Genomic DNA, 20619 nt, shown 5'->3' on the forward strand with positions numbered 1-20619 from the left:
GTGGGGACGAGCTGTGCTGTGATAATCCACATGAAACAGAAGCACAGCATGCACACGCTGCAAGTTACATAAATAAAAGTGGGGGGAAGGAAAGGGTGGGCCACCCGCTGAGCCAAGTGCTGGCACAGAGGTCTAAGGTGAAATATAAGCTCTTTGAGAACACCTCACAGTGTCTATTATCTGATATCAGGTTGGAATTAGTGAGATTAGTTGATGTCACAGGGCAAGCCACAGTAAAAAGTGAAAACTGAGCCAGAAATCAATGCCTGGCAATGGATGCATACTGAGAATAACCTGAGGGGGAGCGAAAGGGTTGATGGTGAAAGATGGCGCATCTCTGTACGGGTGTGGACAGATATGTAGATTAATAACACTGTGTGGACTGACAGCCAGCCTCTCTATGGGATGCCATCTTTTACACTGTGGCTGCCTGTCAAACGTGGCTCACAAATGAACTTGCACTTTGCTTGCACACACAGATTTCACATGCTGAAGGTCTCAGAATGATCGCTGTGGGTCATCCCAGAGCTTTTTTTCCCCCTTTACATGTCTCATGAATTTTTTAAGGTTTCTCTCCTTTTTGTCTTTTGCTTCAGTGGATTTAATCAAAGAAACAACAGACAAGGCTATGGGGTGGAACTCTGAGCCTATCTGATGAGTATCTGCAAAGTGCTGTGAGAAAGTATTAGCCTTCTTACTGTTTTTTATTATTCTGTCAAATTATAAAATATATTTTAATAATGTACAAGGATATATAAATTGCATTTTTCTAATAATTAATTTTATTAAGGAAAAAAGCTATCAATAACAAAAAAACAAATATTCATGGCTATTGTTAAAGTACACTTTTACTATAATTTTGTAACGCTAAATTATGTTTCACTAGACACACTCAGGAAATTTTACTGCTAAACTAAAATTAAGAAAAACTCAAATAATACCTGTCTAACTACATGAAGCAGGCTAAAAGATTTCCAAAAGATCTTTTGATCTGCTTCACGTTGATAGACAGATACTATCGCCGAAAGATATTTTGGTCCACAGTAAATGCAAAAAAAAAAATAAACAATTAAGTTACAATAGAAAAAAGACAGTTTTTAAATGATTGAATTTATTGAGGCCAGAAAAGGCAATGCAATTACACCTATGATTTTTTAAAAAATCATCTAAAAAGTACCTGTTTTGTCCCTGAGTAAATACAAAATGTAATTTGAAATAAATAAAAAGTTCTGCAAACCAATCTAAAGTTAAAAATCACTCAAAAGAAACTTCTTCGTCAGCATGAAGTGGGTGAAAATATTGAAAAAATTTAATGCGTTACTCTGTGTTCCTAATACATATATCAAATTTCATGGACAGGATTCAAAAGTCATTTCTAAGACTTTTGTTAAAAGACAGTGAAAGCCATTGTCTGCCAGTAGAGAAAGCATGGAACAGCGGTGAACCTTTGACAGGCTACCATATTTAGATCAAAAGCACATTAAAAAATCATCCAGAAGGTAATGAAAGAATGTAGAACAGCCTCTAAAGCATTGCAGAGCCAAATGCCTCAGTAAATATTTTGGAAAAAGTAAAAGAACATGGAGAGTTCTTAGGCAACAACTGCTCACCAAAAACAACACAGAGCCTGTCGCATATTTGCCGCAAAACATGTTGAAGATCACCAAGATTTTAGGAAAATGTGCTTTGGACCCATCAGCTCATCACCTTAAACTGCAGCACACTTTTGTTATGCAGCAGAGCAATTATCTAAATCCCGCCAGCAACTCCACCTCCAGAGGGCTGGAGAGCTTTAGAAAATCAGCGACCACACACCAAACCAGTCCAGTTTGACTGAAACAAAACAATTCTTCAAAGAGAACGGGGAAATAATTCCTTCACAGCGTTGTAAAAGGTTCATTGCTGATTATTGCAAACTTTTCTTGCTAGTCGCATTGCCGCAACAAATTACCAGGTTTGTGAGGCAATTCCTTTTTTAGCTTTATAAATTAAATTATCATTTGATTGTTTTTATTTGCTATTTGGTTCTTTTTCTCTGAAACATGAGATAGATAAGCAATGCAGAAGAAGTCTGTAAGGGGAAATACTTTTTTACAGCACTGTATGTGTTTATGGGGATTTAATATTTATTATTTGCTGAATATAAACACCACTTTAACTTCCGTAAAAAGTATCATCATCACTTTCGGTTTACTGAGTGGTCACGCAAGTAGGACACACGAGGTATGTTGCATGCTAGGACCTAAATTATTAACATACTTGTAATCGTGCTGACTTTTATGTTAACATAAATAAATCAGGATTTGTTTCGTTTTTCCTCAGAAATACACTCTAGCCTTCTTGTTTTGTATACAAAAGTGCAGCAGAGTGGCTGAAATTGCTTTTTTGTTCCTACATTTCTCAAAGCGGGTTTCACGGACGTATTGACACTGAAAATGTTGTGGTGTTTGCTGAAGCCTTCTCTGTGAAGTATGTCAGAAACTGATTCGTAGCTGTGACAGTATCATATGGTGCATACTGGTAAAGAAAGCTGTGACAATGCTGCCACCTGCTGTTTGGGGCATTCGAGTTGGTGTCCTTCTTTGTGTGCAGGTCTGGGGTTTCATTTTGTGAGGAGAGGCGGCAGTCTAATTGATCCCAACTTGGAGCCATTATAAATCACATCAACCCAGCAGAGAATCTCCTCTGTTAGGAGTTGTATGCGAGTGTGTGCGTGTGTGTGTGTGTATCCACAATCTGTCCCTTTGCATCCTCTATCCCAAATAGAATACTGTTCCATTCAATAAGCCAAACACAAATGATCAAATAACATGGAGGAAATTACTTTTGGTACTTTGTCGTATCTGATATATGGTTAATAAAGATCACTTTAGAAAGCCATGAATACCTTTTTTTTAACACAGAGGAAAGGTTTAGGATGTTTTCGAGGCTCGGGAAGTATTATTCTGACACAGTTCTTTCTGGTGAAGTACTCTTTTCAGCCCCCCTGTCTGTGGTTTCTTCTCAAAATGCCAGTCATGATTAATACAAAGCGTTGCCATCTGTGTGTCACCGGCATTCTGCATGATGGACAGAGGTACTTGGGACAAACATGTGGCAGTGGCAGGACTGGCCTTTTCCCCCATTTAATAGAGGTTGGCATTTTTTATTGTTCTGAGTGCATTGCAAAATTGCATAGATATGAAAAAATGGCCTCTTGCTGCAGCTTGTTAAAAAAGCAATTATAGAAGCTGCACAATAGCCATTGTGAAGCATGTTCTCTTATTGGTGTCGTGGCTTTCATTTACTCAATTTGTCCCAAATGTCATTGGTTTATGTGTGTACATAAATGGGAAAGTGCGAGAGAAAGCAAAGAGGGACACAGAGGATGAGAGCGACAGATATGATGGCAGATTAATGTCTTATAAAAATATATATGCATATTTTGCCTTTTATGCTGGCATATTATTAGAAACTGTTTAACATAGGGAGATGGCGATGTGCCTGCTGACTTTAAGAGTGGTGATGATATGCATGTAAACTATGCAACTAAATCTATATCAAGTGGTATATGGTGAGTCATAAAACTTGTAACAAGTACTGTATATTTATTGTGTATATTTATTCAGCTCTCCTGAGTCAATACTTTGTGGAAACCAACATTTGGGGTAATTTCAAGTTCGTTGTCATGGTTTATGTCTCAATCTACATCTAGATACTGAAGGTTTTCTCTTTTTATTTTACACAAAAAAAGCTCATTCAAATTGGATACAGAGCATATCTGACTGGACTTTAACTAGGCTCTTGTTGTGTGTTTAGAGTTGTTGATCTGCTTGAAAATGAACTTCCGCCCCTAATTTTAAGTCTTGCTGCCTCTGACAGGTTTTCTTTCAAAATTACTCTTTATGTAACACTAGCCAAATTCTTGTTATTGTTTATACCGAACAAGAGCATCCCCACAGCATGAGGCTGCCATCATCAAATTTCACAGGTGGTGTGGTTTAGTGTCATCTGGCCAGACCAACTTTTTTCACAAATTTAGTTTGTCCCCTGAAAATGATTTTTCTATTGCCCATTTCCCATAAAGACCAGACTTCTAGATGTAAAAACCAAGTTGTCTTGTCAAAAGATTTTCTCACCTAAGCTCCTCTGAACATGTCATTGGCCTCTTGGAGCTTCTGATTAAGCAACCTCTTTGCACTTGACACTGCCTGAAATCTGGTTGTTTTAATCAAGGCTATGCTAAAAGACACATCCCAAACTTTATTTAAAATCCCCGGTAAGGGCCAGCCCTCAATGCTTTAAATTCTGATTTAGGATCATAAATTCCCTAAAAAAGCTTCCAGATTTAACAATTTCCAGAATTTTTCTACCCTGCCCTGAAAGTGTAGTTCACCCTAAAGCATAGAGAAAATGCCCTGGACTGATAAAACAAACTTTCTTTTTGAAGCACTGTACAAAATGTGATGTCAGACCTACTAAAATGAGTCTTTTGCAGAGAGAAGATGAACACTGATGATTAGTGTGACTCGTTGCTTTGTTTTCCTGATATGAATAGCTGGCATTTTTCACAATCATGCGTGTTTGTATGACAGCTCCTTCCCCTTCTTTTCTAGGTAAAGAGGAAGCTCATGACGAAGAGAAGAACGATGGTAAAGCAGCTCCACGCACCATTAAAACATGTCCTCAATCTCTCTGCTTCACCAATGCTTCTTGATGCCATTTGTCATCAAAAATTTTTATTTTTTATTCATTTCTGCTCAGCCTTTCCTTCCTTTTCGACACACAAGAAAAAACTTCTCTTATCACACTTGCTTGGAACAAAGAAATCCCTCAATTATGTATGGCTTTAGAAGTGACATTCTTTCTCTTTTCTTTTTTTTGTCTCTTAATTTATGCATGTCTTTGTGGTTCTATTGCTCTCATACTGCAGTACAAAGACAAAGCTGTACAAAGAGTTGGAATAAAAAAGGCTTTTTGAGGTGATATGGAAAGTCGAATCATTTCGACTCTCTGCTTCAGTGCTGAACCTGAATGTCTCCCCCTTATTTGAATTCCTTCTCTGTTTTTCAGAACTGGAAGATGTAGACATGCCGAGTCAACCCCAAGGTATAGTTTAGTTTGGAGTCCAATTTCCAGGACAAACACTGGCTTTGATTAGATGTGATCATCTTAAGTGTAGATTTCCACCTCACTAACCATCACATCCCAAAGTAGCATGTTGAACTGCTTCGTATCTCTCTCGGAAGCTGAAATTCAGCTTTGGTTTTTCTTTTAAGCTTAAAGTGTAAAGGTATTGCATGGACATTTTGTTTAAAATAGAGCTATAGCAGTGCGATTATAATGCAAATCTCCAAATACATCAGTGTGGAGCATCCCAAAGCTCAGATGTTATTTCTTGAGCTGTGCGGGTAGAGGGTGTATAAGTGTATCTGTGCATTTTCTTTTGGCGCATTGGCAGCCATTAACTTTGAGCCAGAACCATTTCTCTTTTTCGAATATCCTCTGTGCTGCTGGTATATAATTAAGATTCGGCATTTGCATACTGGCAGCGAGCAGCGCCTCATCTCTCTTCTGTTTTTGTTTTACTCAAATCCCATGCCATTGACAGTGATTTGACAGATAGAGCCTCTCTCTGCATGAATTTTGGAGGCATTCTGTGAGCAAGTTCTAGCAAATGCTGCTCTGGGATGCTATCCAATATCCAGGATGTGTAATTACCTTCTCATGAGACACAAACAGGGAGTTAAGAGCAAAAAAGACCAGCAGGATAATTTAACAGAAATTGCTCCATACAGTACAGTGCTGTACAAAGGTAACAACACCCCTTGAACTTGTTCAACTTTTTTTGTCTCATTGCAACCCAATTTTTTGTGTATTTTTTATTTTTATTTTATGGGATAGATCAAAAGTCGGTGTTATATTATTATGAACTAATAAAAATCTGAAAAGTTTGATGTGTGCATGTATTGTGTGCATAGACATAAATTGCTTTTGCGTTTTCTCCACATTTTAACATTTTGATGTTGATTTTTTCAGTATCACCTATATTACAATAATAAATGTAAGAATGTTAACTTTTGAAATATCTAATTCAGCAGCCAATATTTCTCCAGATTTTGTCATCTTTTTAGTCTGACAGTCTTTTCCTGTCATCTATCAAACTCCATTTCAGCAAAAAGAGTGTTACTGTATAAATGTTTCAGAGATTTCTATCAGCAGTAATTGAGTATGAAGTTATGTTTCTGCCACATATTAAAAATTGTCATGTGACACTCAAATCATTCAACACTCTCTTCCTATTATTTGTTTTCTAATTGTTTGAAGATGAGGATCAAAATTCAAACACAATGGAGTCAGACCAACGACAGAATGACGATGAACATGAAAAGTGTGAAGAAGAAAGGGAAATGGTCACTAACAACGAGGAAGATGACAAAGAACAGGACACCAGCAAAGAAAAGGAGGATAATAAAGGTATATTTCTAACAGAAGCTTTGGTACAGCTGACCATTTTCTTTAATTTATTTTCTCTACTAACTCAAACAGATGGTTAAACTGTCCTGTGAAGGCCTGTAACAAATTAAACAACATATTTCCTTTGTTTCCATCAGATCAAAAACAACCTGTCCCAGAGAAAGATAACGACCCACCAGATACCAACATGGAGGTGGAAGGTAAGATCCAATTTTTTTTTTCAGTTGATCTGATCTTATATTTTTGATAGTTTAAATGAGTCTTTATTTAGGTGATTTTCTTTTCTAAGCTGACCTATTTGATCTCTAGAATATCAAACAACAATGGTTGGTGGATGTTTTAAAGTTTTAAAGTTTTAAGCACTATTTTTCCTTTCAAATCAGTCTGGATCTATTTCACCATGACCAAAACACTCCTGGGAACCTGAGGTGGCAAAACACATTTCAGGAAACAGCCTTGGTGGAGATGCTGGAAGCAGCAAATCAACAAATTGCGCTAATAATCTAAACTATTAAATAGTGCTGATCTCTAAAGATGTGGAAAAGAACTTCAAATAAGTTCATCCTTTGGCTAAGTAGAATAATGTCGTATATAATTTTTTTTCTATGTGGCACATAGGGTCAGGCTGTTTGGATAACTTTTCTTCCATAATAAGTGAGATGATCATTGGAAAACTGTTTTACATTTACTCAGGCAGGTTATGAAATGTCATTGAAAATCATAAATGTAAGAAAATATAAAACAGAAAAAAGTATACAAGGTGGCAAATAATTTTTCACTCTGTCAAAGTGGCATTTTCCTTTTAATTGTTTTTTTTTTTTAGTGCTATTAAAGAAATCATATTTTAATTGATGAAGTTACTTGTATGGGGGAAACTGCCTACTTGATTTAGCATATTATGTCCATAGATATTATTGGTTTTGAGTGCACAATATTAATGCAGCACAGCAGCATGAAGTGCAACCTGGGCTAATATTTTTGTTGGTTTTTTTTTAAGCTGAATCACATTTAATGTCTTCTGACAACAAGTCCCCTGAAAAGTGTTGTGGGTGTAGACAAATTTGATAGAGGTTACTTGTCTTTGCCACAAACTAAAACGGTGAGCATTAAAATTGTCTCAGGTAGTAATTTTATGCCATTACTGTGGAATATTACCAATGATTTTATTCAGTACTGGATCCAACAAAGTAGAAAGGTGAAATTATTGAGAAAGATTTTAAAAAAACAGCATGTAATTTGGATCAGAAAGGGGCTTTTAATGAATCTCTTCTCTGGCAAGGTTTCTTTGCAGCTGGTGTTTATTTATCCAGACTCTTGAAAGTCTGCTTTTGGTATATGAGCATCTCTTTTTAGTGGACGTTTATGTTTCTGACCACACATCCGTCTTTATTTACCTCCAATTTTTGGTGACTTCTCACTTCTTGAGTGTATTCTCCTGAGCATTAAAGGTTTGAATTTTAAACCCCAGCTGCCCATCTTCCATTTTTGCTCTAACACAAAGGTTTGAGTCACTTTCTCACCTCCGTTTCACTTTCCCTTTGACTGACATTCAATTAATTTGTGGAGAGAGTGAGTGCTCCTGATGGAGATGAGATAGCCTGCTCCATCCTCTGTGAAAAGCCAGCAGAATATACCCTACCCACACTACAGACTTTCCTTCCCTGAAAAGCTTCACTCCAGCCTGTTGACTGTCTTGGCTGAGCCTGCCACTATCTGTCACTGTCTTGCATACCATGGGCTGTGTACTGTTTGGCAGGACTGTCAGGCAGTAAACAGTAGTGTCAGTTCTGATTGGAGGCAGATTGCATTTTGTATAGAAAAGTGGGGGCCTCGGCCAGACTTCTGCCTAAACTGTTTCAGATATTAAATCTCATGCAGCCCGACGGAGAACAACTTAGTCCTGCGCAACCAGCTATTCACAAGACAAGACCAACTGATCCCAGAGCCAATACCTTTTATTAAAAATAATAACTGTAATCAGGCTGCCTACACAAGTTAAATCTGCCTCATTGAAAGCAGTAATAAAATGCCTCACAGTGACGGGAGGAATTAATAGTGAATCAAACAGATTGTGACGTAACTGAGATCATTCACGTTATGAATGATAATCATTAAGGACTTAATATTAATTAGCTATACTTTTGTGCCAACAAAATGATTCTGGATGAAGGATCATTTTGCCCCAGGCTGTGGAGACTGAAGTACTGGGTGTAGATGTTCAGAAAACCCTCACAACATTCCCCCTCCATCCTAAACAATTTGCCTAAAAGGGGCAGTTCAAGATTTTTTTTATGTGAGGTTCTGTTAAAAAGGTGTAAGCAATTTACATCTTACCTGCTTTAAATAACTCTCTTGAATGTGTTCATGTAGCATAAATCCAGATTAGTTGGTCCCAAAGACTCAAACTCTGAGGTCAAGACCAAATTGAATTTAGAAGCAGAGTTGGTTGAAAACACAACAGATCCGATAAGAAAATATGCAGTGTAACAGCAGATGTTAAACCTTGTATTGAGGATTCATTTATATTCAGCCACCTCAAAAATATATAAAGTTGTGGTTTGACAAAGCATGAAGAAGGGGTATATAATCACTGGTGTGTGAAATCTGACTCATGTCACATGGAGCTATGAGGCCATTACATTTCTTAAATGTCTTTTTGTTACGTTTGACAGGCTGTGTGGGCACATTGTGGCAATATATAGACTTCATTATTACTTCATCTTGAAAACTGAGTTTCCTGTGTCTTTGTCCTGTATATTTGATGCTTAAAAGTAAGTAGAGGCAAGATGCTTCCTCCAGGCAGTGTTTCCAAACAAGCTATTCAAGCCTTCTCCTAATTGTTGTCATGAACCTTTAAAACATAACTTGGGAATAGAGCCTTGTAGAGTTAGATGTGGATGTAAGGGTTGTTTTGTAATTTTTGTGGAGGATTGCTCAGTTTGACCTCAAGTTAAACCCTCAGAAACCTTCAGTTTTGGAAAATTCAGCAGATGTTGAGAAAAAGAAAAAAAAACAGATTTCTTCTCTGTAAAATAATCTTTCTTAGGCTAATAGAGAGCAACACGTTTCTCTGAACTCATTAATATCAACCTTTTCTGGCTGTGTGCTGAAACAAACCTGAATGCTGTAGAGCAGCTAACTGCCCAAACATGAACCTTTTAACAAGGTCTACACTCTTGCTCATCATCCATTTCATTAAGTTCTTTGATTAGCAGATTATTGGAGCTAATTTCAAACTTAATTCCTATGAAACCAGTGAAGTTGTTTCAGAGGTTTTTTGTTGAGAGATCGTCTTTTATTAGTCAATTAAACTTCTGCATCCCTAGATTTAAAACCTACTGATTATTAGATCATTTTTATGGCCTAGTTGTCAAGCACATTTAAAAAGGATGTACTTTCTTTTCATCTCCAGATTAACATGCTGATAGATCAGATTTCTTTTGCCAAAAATGCATCCAGAGACCATTGCATTTTTTATGATCAGTAATGGTTACAAATTTTAAAATTGTGCTATTTCATGTAATCTTGAAATAGCACAATATTTAAATAAATAGAAAGGAGCCCTTAGACCCCACTGAGGGAGCTGGTATTTTGAGTGTCTTGGAAAAGTATTCAAACCCCTTTGAACATTTTTCCTTGCCTTTTTGTAATGTTATAGCAACAAACTTTAATGTCTGATTTGAGAAGGATGGATTTACGTTTGGGCTTCATTGAACAATGCTAAAACTTTACTATGCTTCTATCTAAATTGTTATTATTCTGGCTACATAGTTAGGATTGTTGTCCTGCTGGAAGGTGAACCTCCACTTCATTTTCATGTCTCCATCCATCTTCTCATTACCTTTGACACTGCAGGTAAAAAGCGTCCTTAACATGCCTGCAAGTGTTGCAAAAACCTGTTAATCAGCCATCATTTAAGCCACGTGCGCAGCAACATGGAAACACCAAAAACATGCAGGTTTTTGACTTCCCTTTGGATCTCTTTAAACAGAGGGGTTCTCTTTACCACTCTTCCATTAAGGCCCAATTTGTGGAGTGCATGACTTGGAGTCCTGCCAACAGAATCCCCTACCTGAGCTGTAGATGTTGCCGCTCCTCCACAGCTAATTAGCTTTCTCCTTGCACAACGTGTGAGTTATGGTGGACGGCTAAGTTTTGTGTGCTTGCCACTATGCTATTTTTGTTTTTGGATGTTTGATTGAACAATGCTCAATATGTTGTCTAAATCTTACACTTTTTAAATTTATCTAACTCTGCTTTAAGCTTTTCCACAGCTTTTTTGCAGAGTTTTCTACCATGTACCTTAGCTCTCATGATACTATTTGTTTAATATTTTAATCTGAAGTCTTCACAAAATATTTGTATTAACGCGGAGATTAAGTCACATTCTGTTTTGGTCACTTTCGATTTAATTAAAAGATGTAAAGAGGGCTGAGTAAAATACAATGACTCATTCTCATATATTATGGGTAAAAGTATCTGACCACCACTTATCATTGTATTTCCGCATCACATTTATCCACCACTTTTCCACCGTGTTGGTTTTTCACCTAAAATCCCACCAAAGTAGCTTGTAGTTGGTGATTGTAACTTCTACTGGGTTCTAAAGTACCTTCCTCACTTTTTGATTTGGCACATTTCTATCCACCGTCGTCAGCATAGTCTGCTGACACTCTGCTTTTTTCACGCAGCTCAGTGTGTATCACAGCTAAATATCTCAGCCCCAACTCAGTCACGCTAAATAACACAAAGCTAAATAAGACACATTTATGTTTTATTCATTTTCACTGCTATCATCAGTATAATGTGTTAATGTAATAATCTGCTCATTCTGCACACAGTTCCTCATATTAAGAAAAACAAAAAGTGTAGGATTGTGTTTAGGTCATTTGCTGATGTTTCATCAGCGCTTATTACCAAACCAATGCCATCTGTTGTTTACTTAGCAGGTTTTTCATCAAATAAATATGCAGTTAATTCCAAGGATTTAGTCAACCCAGTGTTTTAATTCTGCATGCGGCAAGAACAAGATTGCAAATTATTTATATTAAATAAATTCCTTTTTTTTGTTGTTGTTGTTTTTAACTAGAATGACTGAAAAATAAAGATATGTGAAGAGGAGGAGGAGGGGACATTTGATATTTTGAGTCATGCTGCATTCTCAACTATTTGCACCATGTGAATAAAATATCGCTCTGCAAATGCTGTGAGATTCTATGCTTGATAGTTGGGATATTATAAAAGGCTCCCTAAATTGAATCAGAATCCAGACAGCCTATATGTATGAATATTCATGGCATACTTTAAAATGAAAATGGGAGCTACACTGTTATTATGTTTGCCTCATTCTGGTGGTTTGCAAGAGTGGGCAGCCGCTTCACTGAGCTCAGTGCAACACCCATAAATTAAAATGAGACCGCCTAAAGCTAGGAATAAATAAATCTGAGTAGTGAGAAGATATTGTTTTTTCCTTCATGCAGTAAGATTCTCTTGGGAGAATCGATAGCATTTGTCTTTGTTTCAAAGGTAAGACTCGATGGCTGCACACAAATTTGATTCTGTATAATCATATCTGTATACCTCATCGTCTTTTCCCACAAAAAACCTTTAACGGAGGTTTCAAATGCAAAGCATTTACATCTTCATGATTGCTTGTCAATGGTATATTAGACTGCTGGTCAGTTATTATGTATCTAGACAACCTATATTAAATCTGACAAAAACAGCAGGGATGTTGCAGAGATTTTTTTTTTCAAAATTTGTCCTCTTATCTTGGAGATCTGAGCACTCCCTGTTCCTCCTACCTTTGATCAAGCTGCTCCCCGGAGCAGGTTCTCTGCGAGATAAAAGCAGATCCTTTAATGCTGCCGAGAGAACATTTGTTGTAGAATGGTGGTCAAGTGCAAGCCAGACTTGAAATCATTAGAACAGCACATAAAGACAAAAACTACGCTATAAAAAAGCTGCTATATTTATTAAATGATAGAATTGCTATCAGATTTTCAATATCCACCATCAAAACAAACAAACCAAAGTCACCTTGTGAACAATATAGATTTTTTTCTGTCCTTGTCACTGGCATCAAAACATCACTACACTTGAATGGCAAAATTACTGGAATACCAGACAATGGACAAACATGACAAGACTTTTTATAAGAATAACTTTATTATCACTATGTTTAGAGTTATTATTTATTTATACTTGTCATCTTCATATTGAACTTCACAATATGTACATGTAGTAGTTCAATAGAAGTACCTCTTAAAGTGATCAGTATCTCTGATTTAATTTTTTATACATATATGTTTGAGTAAAATAAACATTATTCTTTTATTCTATTAACTACTGACAACATGTCTCCAAATTTCCAAGCAAAAATGTTGTATTTATTTGCAGAAAATAAAAAAATAGTCAAAATAACAAAAAAAGATGTGTTCATATCTCAAATAATGCAAAGAAAACAAGTTCATTTTTAGAAACAACAGTACTAATGTTTTAACTAAGGAAGAGTTCAGAAATTAATATTTGGTGGAATAACCATGAGGTTTTCAAAGAGGTTCAGTGCAGTGGGTTCTTCATTTTTTCCAGAGCTATACATTAAATACACTTTGCCCTTGTTCTGGTAATCAATGTTGCACATGCAATATTAATGTCCTATACATTTTTCCTCTCTCTACACAGTGTTCTCATTTCCCTCCTCTAAAATCTGCAGTATAAACACTCATCTCCCACGTTTTCACATTGTTTACACTGAATTCTTAACTCGATCTGAATCTTGCAGCTGAAATCAAGACTCCTCAGACCAGTAAATGTTTTATTCCAAACCGTTTTTGTCCAGATTGGCTGAAGCTGTGTGAAACATAGCCCCAGTTTTCAGTTCTTAGCTGATGAGATTGTCACCCTGTTTGATATTCTACTGCTGTTGCCCATCTTCTTCAAGGCTGGTGTGTGCTTAAAGATGACATTCTGCATGCCTTGGTTGTAACAAGTGGGTATTTGAGCTACTTTTGCTAAGCAGTCTGTCTCCTTTTTTTCTGCATCAACAAGACCTCTATTGTTCATACAGTTACTATCAACTGGATTTTTCTCTTTTTTTTGAAATATTCTCTGCAAACTAGATGGTTGTGTCAGGTGCTGAAATACTCAGACCAACCCTTCAGGCACCAACACCCATCCAAGTCCGTTAAATCCTATTTCTTTAGCAAGTCTTCTTCATAATTTCTAGATGGCCAACTGGTTGGGAACTGAGTTTAGTCAGGAAATCCAGTACCAAACATTTGGAAATGCTCTGAGCAGGTCCCTAACATCTGTTTTATTCAGCAGCGTAAGAGAAGATTCAAGCAGAAAGTCCAACTGTCTCCACTAGTGCTACAGGGGGCACTCCCATGGGCATACAAATCTCTTTACCCTCTAAGATCCACAAACAGAAGTACGTTTTAGTGGAGGTGCGAGAATCTCCTTTTAATAACGTTCCTGGGAATTGGTTCCATTCTTTTTTTCTTGTATCGTATTATTGATTTTAGGTATTCGACATCCCCAGAGGACCAGTTCAAGTGTGAGAGCACAGTGAGCTCTTCCTCAGCAGGATTGCCACAGGCAGTTTTAACAAACTATGATGACATAATGACACTTTGTGTTTCCTCTTTGCTGCTAAAGCATCAGGAACAAAGTGAAATTTCTAAGTAATCCATTGTAAATCCAGTTGAAGTTTCTTTCCTCCTCCTTTCTTACCAGCATGAATAATTAATCCTTTAGAACACACTGGTATGGTTGGCCCAGAATTTGAGGCTGAAATGCACTAAGCGTTTATGTTTCCTCATCTGCAGAAGCAAAAAGGATTTCACCATTTACTTAATTGGTTGTTTTGTGACCTTTTGTCTGAGCACTTTCTGAACGACAGGGTGTTGGTGATGTAAGTCTGATTCTGAGGGAAAATTAACACTTTCCTGTAGCGACTTGTCAGCACACAATTAACTTTTGGTATAAAACTTCATACTGTAACACTGCGTGACTCTTGAGGGAGCCGGCTGCCACTGGCTAAAAGGACGTTAACTTTTGCTTTTTAAACAAACGCTGAGAGTTAAGTAATGGTAGCGGTAGCAGTCACAGCTTAGCTGAAGCTCTGTGCCAGAGTGCCATGAGTGGATACCCACAGTCTTATCATTATCCCTATTAAGCAGCTTTTATCGCTGAATTGCATTTGGCCTTTCCCCTCTGTCTTAAACTCCATTTAGTGGCTTCTTTTAAGCTATGTTGGTAATTTCAGATCAAGGCGAAACAAACTGATCCTGTCTCCTGTTGGTTCCATGATGAATAAAATGATGGACATTGTTCACAGTTGATTCTGTGGAGGTACATAAAGTAGATGGTGCTTCTTCAACCAAGAGAGTTTTATAAATTTCAAATTCTGCAGTCATAATGCATAACATGAAAATTTCGTTTTGGCTTTTGAAAACATGAAATCTGAAATAATGGATCATGGCGCAATAATTCTGGGGTAGTGTCAGTAAAGAAAACATATTTTACTTGATAAAATCTTGACTTAGATTGATTATAAAAATGCATTGGTTTTTTACTGGGATTCAGTGAAAAGTTGAAACACAAATTCATAAACAGTGAAATATTAGAAGAGAGAGTTTATCAATTTGATGTTTCCTGTTCAAATCCTGCACAGTGGCGCAGTTGGTAGCACTGTTGCCTTGCAGCAAGACGGTCCTGGGTTCGATTCCCGGCCATATGTTTCTGCATCTTGCATGTTCTCCCTGACATTGGGTGGGTTCTCTCTGGGTACTCCGACTTCCTCCCACAGTCCAAAAACATGACTGTTAGGTTAATCGGTCTCTCTAAATTCTCCCTAGGTGTGAGTGTGTGTGTGCATGGTTGTTTGTCCTGTCTGTCTCCGTGTTGCCCTGCAACAGACTGGCGACCTGTCCAGGGTGACCCCGCCTCTCGCCCAGAACGTTAGCTGGAGATAGGCACCAGCACCCCTCCCGACCCCACTAGGGACAAGGGTGTTAGAAAATAGATGGATGTTCAAATCCCTAAGATGTGTGTTTGTTTTTTTAATAACTTTAAAAACAGGATTTTTGTCATGGAAAAAGGAAAACACAAAGAAAAAATATAACTGCAGCCTTGATGGGTTTGTAAAGCAAGACCCATTCAAGAGTTTTGGGAAGACTAAGCTGCAGCTAGAGTCAGATCTTCAAGAGTCACCACAGTTGGACATATTCAGGGTGTTGCAGGCTACGACTGTCACTGCCTTACTTTGGCTAAAGATATGAAAAGGACTTGACTGTTGCTCAGTGGTCCAAAGTATTCTTTAGAGGCACAAAAACCAAGTTTTTCAAGGTGAAGTTTCCACAGTCGGCGATGATTAGGAGAGACGTCATTTCTACTGTCGGCTCAGTGTTTTGTCAAGTCTAAAGTCAGCACAGCCATCTATCAGGAAATTTTACAGCAATTTATGCTTCCCTCTGCTGACAGGTTTTATGGGGATGCTGATTGGATTTTTTTGGCAGTACTAAGAACTTATCCACACTGCTAAAAGCGCCAATACCTGGTTTAAAGACTATGGCACCATCAGCACACTCACCTGGCCTAAATACCACAGATTCTGTTTGGTAAACAACATCAACATGAAGAAATGCTTAAAATATATGTATAATGTGTAATAAATCTATATGCATATAAGATATAATCACTGATGCAAATGTTAACTAATAATTTAACAAATCTATTTTCCAATGAAAAATTTCAAATTTCAAATTGTGTCATCTGCATCTCCAGCTTTAGAATAAATACGTTACTATCATATACAGTATCTGCATTGGAAGAGGACAAGGCTTTTGTATTGAATAAATGAGAGTACAGCATACTATAGTACAAATTGCAAAGGAAAACTCCAAGCAGCAAAGCCACTTATTTCTAAAAACTAGTCATAAATATGCATGCGGCATGCTTTTTGTTGCTATGGTGACTATTCAGTAACTGGCAACAGTGACTGACAGTGATGTTAGGCTAAAATTTAGGATGTTTTGTTTGTTACTTAATTTGTTTGTTTGCTATGCAATTCATGTATTATTACAGACGGCACCCTCTATCCCCATCTTGTAATGTGGCTCTTTTGATGAGAAACACTGGACTCTGGTAGTCTTTACTGCTAAGACTAGACCAACAATGCATTTGCTGTCCATTACGCCGGTCACCTATGGCCCAGAATCTGGCTTCAAAGAGATGGGGCTGCATCTAACAGGCTACAAGGGACGCAGTTTTCTGTTCTGCTTTGAAGCTCCTCTTTTGATCAGCTCTCTTCCACTGTCTCTACCCACTGTTTGATTTACAAATGAATCAATTCTATGCACAGGCAGAATTTGTCAGCTAGTAACAAATGGGCTTTTGAAAGGTCTGGAATATCTTACACAGATACACGCCTGTACAGATATCCTTATTAGAGCGATCCATTTATTTTTGGTTATTTTATGGATTGTAATATAAACTTCAGGCCTAAACATTACCTTGGTACCAGAAATATATCCCAAAAAGGATTTAAATTTCTGACCAGAGAAGTTACTACACCAGGATAGATTTTAACAAGGTACACGGACATCCTAATAAACCAAACCCAAATGAATAAAACATTTATTCGAGTGATGCGTGATGTCTGTTTGGCTTGCCTGAGGACGATTTAATGCTTGAGCCACTAGAGCTAAAGTTGAGATACAACACTTCTATGAGACCCAGACATGGGAGACTGGATTTTTTTAATCATTAGCCTCTTGAATTACGATATTCAGATACACAACAATTTATTGTATTTCCCCAGTTTCCTCTAAATGTCCACAATGTAGTGTGGTAAGTTAGTGTGTAAACTAGGGTTGTCATAATACTAACATTTCAAACTCGATACTAACATTGGGCTGGCTATTGCTATGAAGCTAATATTTAAACAGATATTGTTAGCTTATGTCGACTGGAAGGTTTACTGCTTCACTGTGGCAGATAAAGGAGCCTTAATGGCCTTTAAGTTGCTCTTAAGCATCACTGTCATAACGTTACAGAGTTCTATGTATACCTGCTGTGAGATGCTGTTTCTGAAGCCTTTTTCCACAGCTTCTGGGATCTTATCTGCTGTGCAAGATGTGATGCTCAGGTCTATGATCAGTTCTAGCTATTGGGATGATTTGGTCATATAAGCCACTTAAACTAACTTTAACCCATGCTTACTTGCAAATACCTTGCTTCTTAAGTCTTCACACTCTAAAAGGAGCATTTTCCTGAAACATCTTTTGATTATTTTAGTGTTTTACTAAGAATCTTGACCTGGTAACATATGAACACTGTTACAAAAGTTTCAATCAGTTAGTGAGAAAAGAAATAATTTACATTTTCTATCTATCATATTAGCTCTGAATTCTAGCTCAGGAAATCAAAAATGTTTATTTTCGTACAGTGAAGAAATTCACTTGGTGATTTATGTATTTGCTTGGATTCATTGAGATGCAGAAAATAAAATCTGTCTTCATCTTTCTACTGATTTTAATTCTATTTATTTATATACTTTACAATAAAAGCCACCTCAAAGCATTAATATTAGAGTTGCATAATATGAGGAAAACATGTAATATGCAATAGTCAATCAGTGATAATGTCTTTCTACCTATAGTGATAACTCTGTTTAGCTCCTGGAAGTATTGAAATTTATAATATCCATCTCAACAACATTGACATTTCACTGAGAAAAGTTGCATCTAGCAACAGCAACTGTTTTAGCAATGAAACTAATTAGTTTTGGTAATGAACTACAGTTTCTTTCAGAAATATAAATATTTTTATCTCCAGTTATTAATACCTGCATTCATTATGCCATATGTTGATTTGTTTTATCCTTGTGTTTAACGATATTCTGTAAAAAAAAAGATCACTTGTAACCTCGCTGCAAACTTCTGATTTAGGTTGAGCTGACTTATATGCGCTTCAACAAAGTATTAGTTTATGTAGCGTGGTTTTTGCCGTTTTTTTAATGTATTTTCCACTTTTTTGTAGGCTCAGGTGAATTGTGCAGGACATATCTCATGTTACAGATGGGAAAAAAATGCAAAAGGAGAGAAGTTGTTTGTTTTTACATAAAAACTAGCTTGCAAAAAGTTTGTGTCAAGAGCGTAGGGTGTTCTGTGTGGTATATTATATATATTGGAAAGTTAGGGTTGGTCATCAAATTCATATTGTTAAAAACAGATTTAGAAACTGTTTTAAAATAATTTCCATGAGATGTCTTAATCATCCAAAGAAAGCTCTCTTTCAACCTCCACTAGAGACATATTCACTCAGTGCTATAGTTGGGTCGATCCGTCAGCCCGTTCTCTCGTTGACCTTTCACTGACAGACGGATGCTTTTCCTGGGTTTTTGTTTTCTCTACAGTGTAGACTTGCTTTTTGATTATATTGACCAGTCCAATCTGTGAACTAATGTAGACACCTTGGCGTGTCTTTACAAAACAAAATAGACACAACACCTAAAAGCAGGAAACATGCTGCTCGTCATGGTCCCCCAGCAGTGGTGCGTCCCATTTTAATCTATCCCCGTGGTTAGCCACGTCGTGTAGTGCCAGATTCACTGCTCCCCAGCAAGACAGTCTCTGCCTTCTTGTAAGAAACCACAAAAGGTATTGAAAACAGCAGCGGGCAGCGGGCAGCTGCCTGCAGCGGACCCTCTAGCAGCGTGGGGGGAGTCTAAAGATTATGTAAAATATTTCAGTGAGTGATGAGAGCGGAGCAGGCCACCACTGACAGCAGGTTTAGCAGGTATGTAGGTCACACACATGGAGGCCTCTTTTGCATTATTCCCTTCCATGTCTATTTTTGTGTTGTCTTCTTCGTTCACTCCTTCACTTAATCAGCTCTTATTCCTTTCATCTCCTGGTGTCTCGGTGCTCCGACTCCTGTTTTAATCTCTTCAGTTGTCTCCTTACACACTGTGGTGGCTGTCTCACGCTACTTTGGATGAAGTAGGGAATAATAAAGATAAAAAAATTTTAAAAAACAGGAATTGACAGACACTGCCAACTAGAGCATTTTTATAGTTTTGTTTTGTTTTTTTAAGCAGGGCAGTCAGTGTGTTATTGAAGTCATGCCATTGGTAATTTTCTTCTAATTTTCTTTTGCATTTATTGTCAGCTGCAGCATATTTTCCTTCCTTCCATCGCTTGCTGCCCTCTAATCATCTTTGCTTTCCTCTGAGTGGGAGCTTAACCCCAAAGCAGATGGTGTCCGGTTCTCTTTTTCCTTATTCAAAGTGCTTTTTGTTTTCTCATCGTGTCAAGCATGGCTCAGGGTTGTGTAATAAGCTTGGGTCTTTTCAGCGTGTTTAGAGGACCCTGACCTAACTTGGAGCAACCCCACCACAACCACCACCACTGCAAGGTTACCCAAACCCACAGGGGTGCACAATGCAACTTAGTGTCTACAACCCCTTGGCCTTTTCTTAAGGAGAAGAAAGCCGGAATATTAATGAAGACTCTTGGCTTTTTCAGGAGGATAACAGTGGGGAGGAGGCAGTCACAGTGTTTACTGAACAAGCTTGTTTTCATCTCCACGGCCCGCAGGTCACAGCTCAGTGCTCTTTAATTGGCTTAGATTGTCAGACAGTGTTCTACCTCAAAGAAGAGAAAACTCCAGCTATCCAATACTGACACACCTCCCTTTCTCACAAATATCCTATTTTTCCCCCCTGTCCCATCCTGTTTTGGGAGAATCAGCTCATCTAGTTAAGCTCTTTCCACAAGCCTGCACTACAAATTTAACATTAACATATGAAAATAGGCTGCTTTCCACATTTACCAGCTCATTAGTTCTTTTGGTTGGGCACTTGTTGAGGTCTGCTGTTTTGCTTCAGTGGGGATGTCTTTGATTATTTTTGTAGTAGGCTTGCCAGGCCCAAAGCTGTTAGTCCATGTAAAGTTCAATGAGAGATGTTTTGATACTTCTTTAATACACATGGTTCAATACAGAGCAGACCAGAGGCTCTAAAGACCACCCGATTTACGTGCTGAAATTATTCTTACGCTCATTTAATTCAGTTTGTTTACTAGATTTGTACAGTCTTAAATAAATTAGCAAAACTGTGGAATTGAATTTTAGTATTCAACAGGTCAGAATATGTGT

The 20619-nt window shown here is 37.5% G+C and overlaps 1 protein-coding gene across 2 annotated transcripts in view; it reads left to right on the plus strand.

Annotated features, from left to right (window-relative positions):
* Positions 1-20619, plus strand: part of macrod2 (mono-ADP ribosylhydrolase 2) — a 477335-nt gene that overhangs the window by 446458 nt on the left and 10258 nt on the right. For both annotated transcript variants that reach the window (XM_032552623.1, XM_032552622.1), the window contains exons 12-15: positions 4596-4631; positions 5053-5088; positions 6307-6456; positions 6594-6656. In XM_032552623.1, the coding sequence (XP_032408514.1) occupies positions 4596-4631; positions 5053-5088; positions 6307-6456; positions 6594-6656 (285 nt within the window). The remainder of the gene's footprint in view (positions 1-4595; positions 4632-5052; positions 5089-6306; positions 6457-6593; positions 6657-20619) is intronic.

Source organism: Xiphophorus hellerii, chromosome 22 (assembly GCF_003331165.1).
Source record: "Xiphophorus hellerii strain 12219 chromosome 22, Xiphophorus_hellerii-4.1, whole genome shotgun sequence".
Classification (NCBI taxonomy): Eukaryota; Metazoa; Chordata; class Actinopteri; order Cyprinodontiformes; family Poeciliidae; genus Xiphophorus; species Xiphophorus hellerii.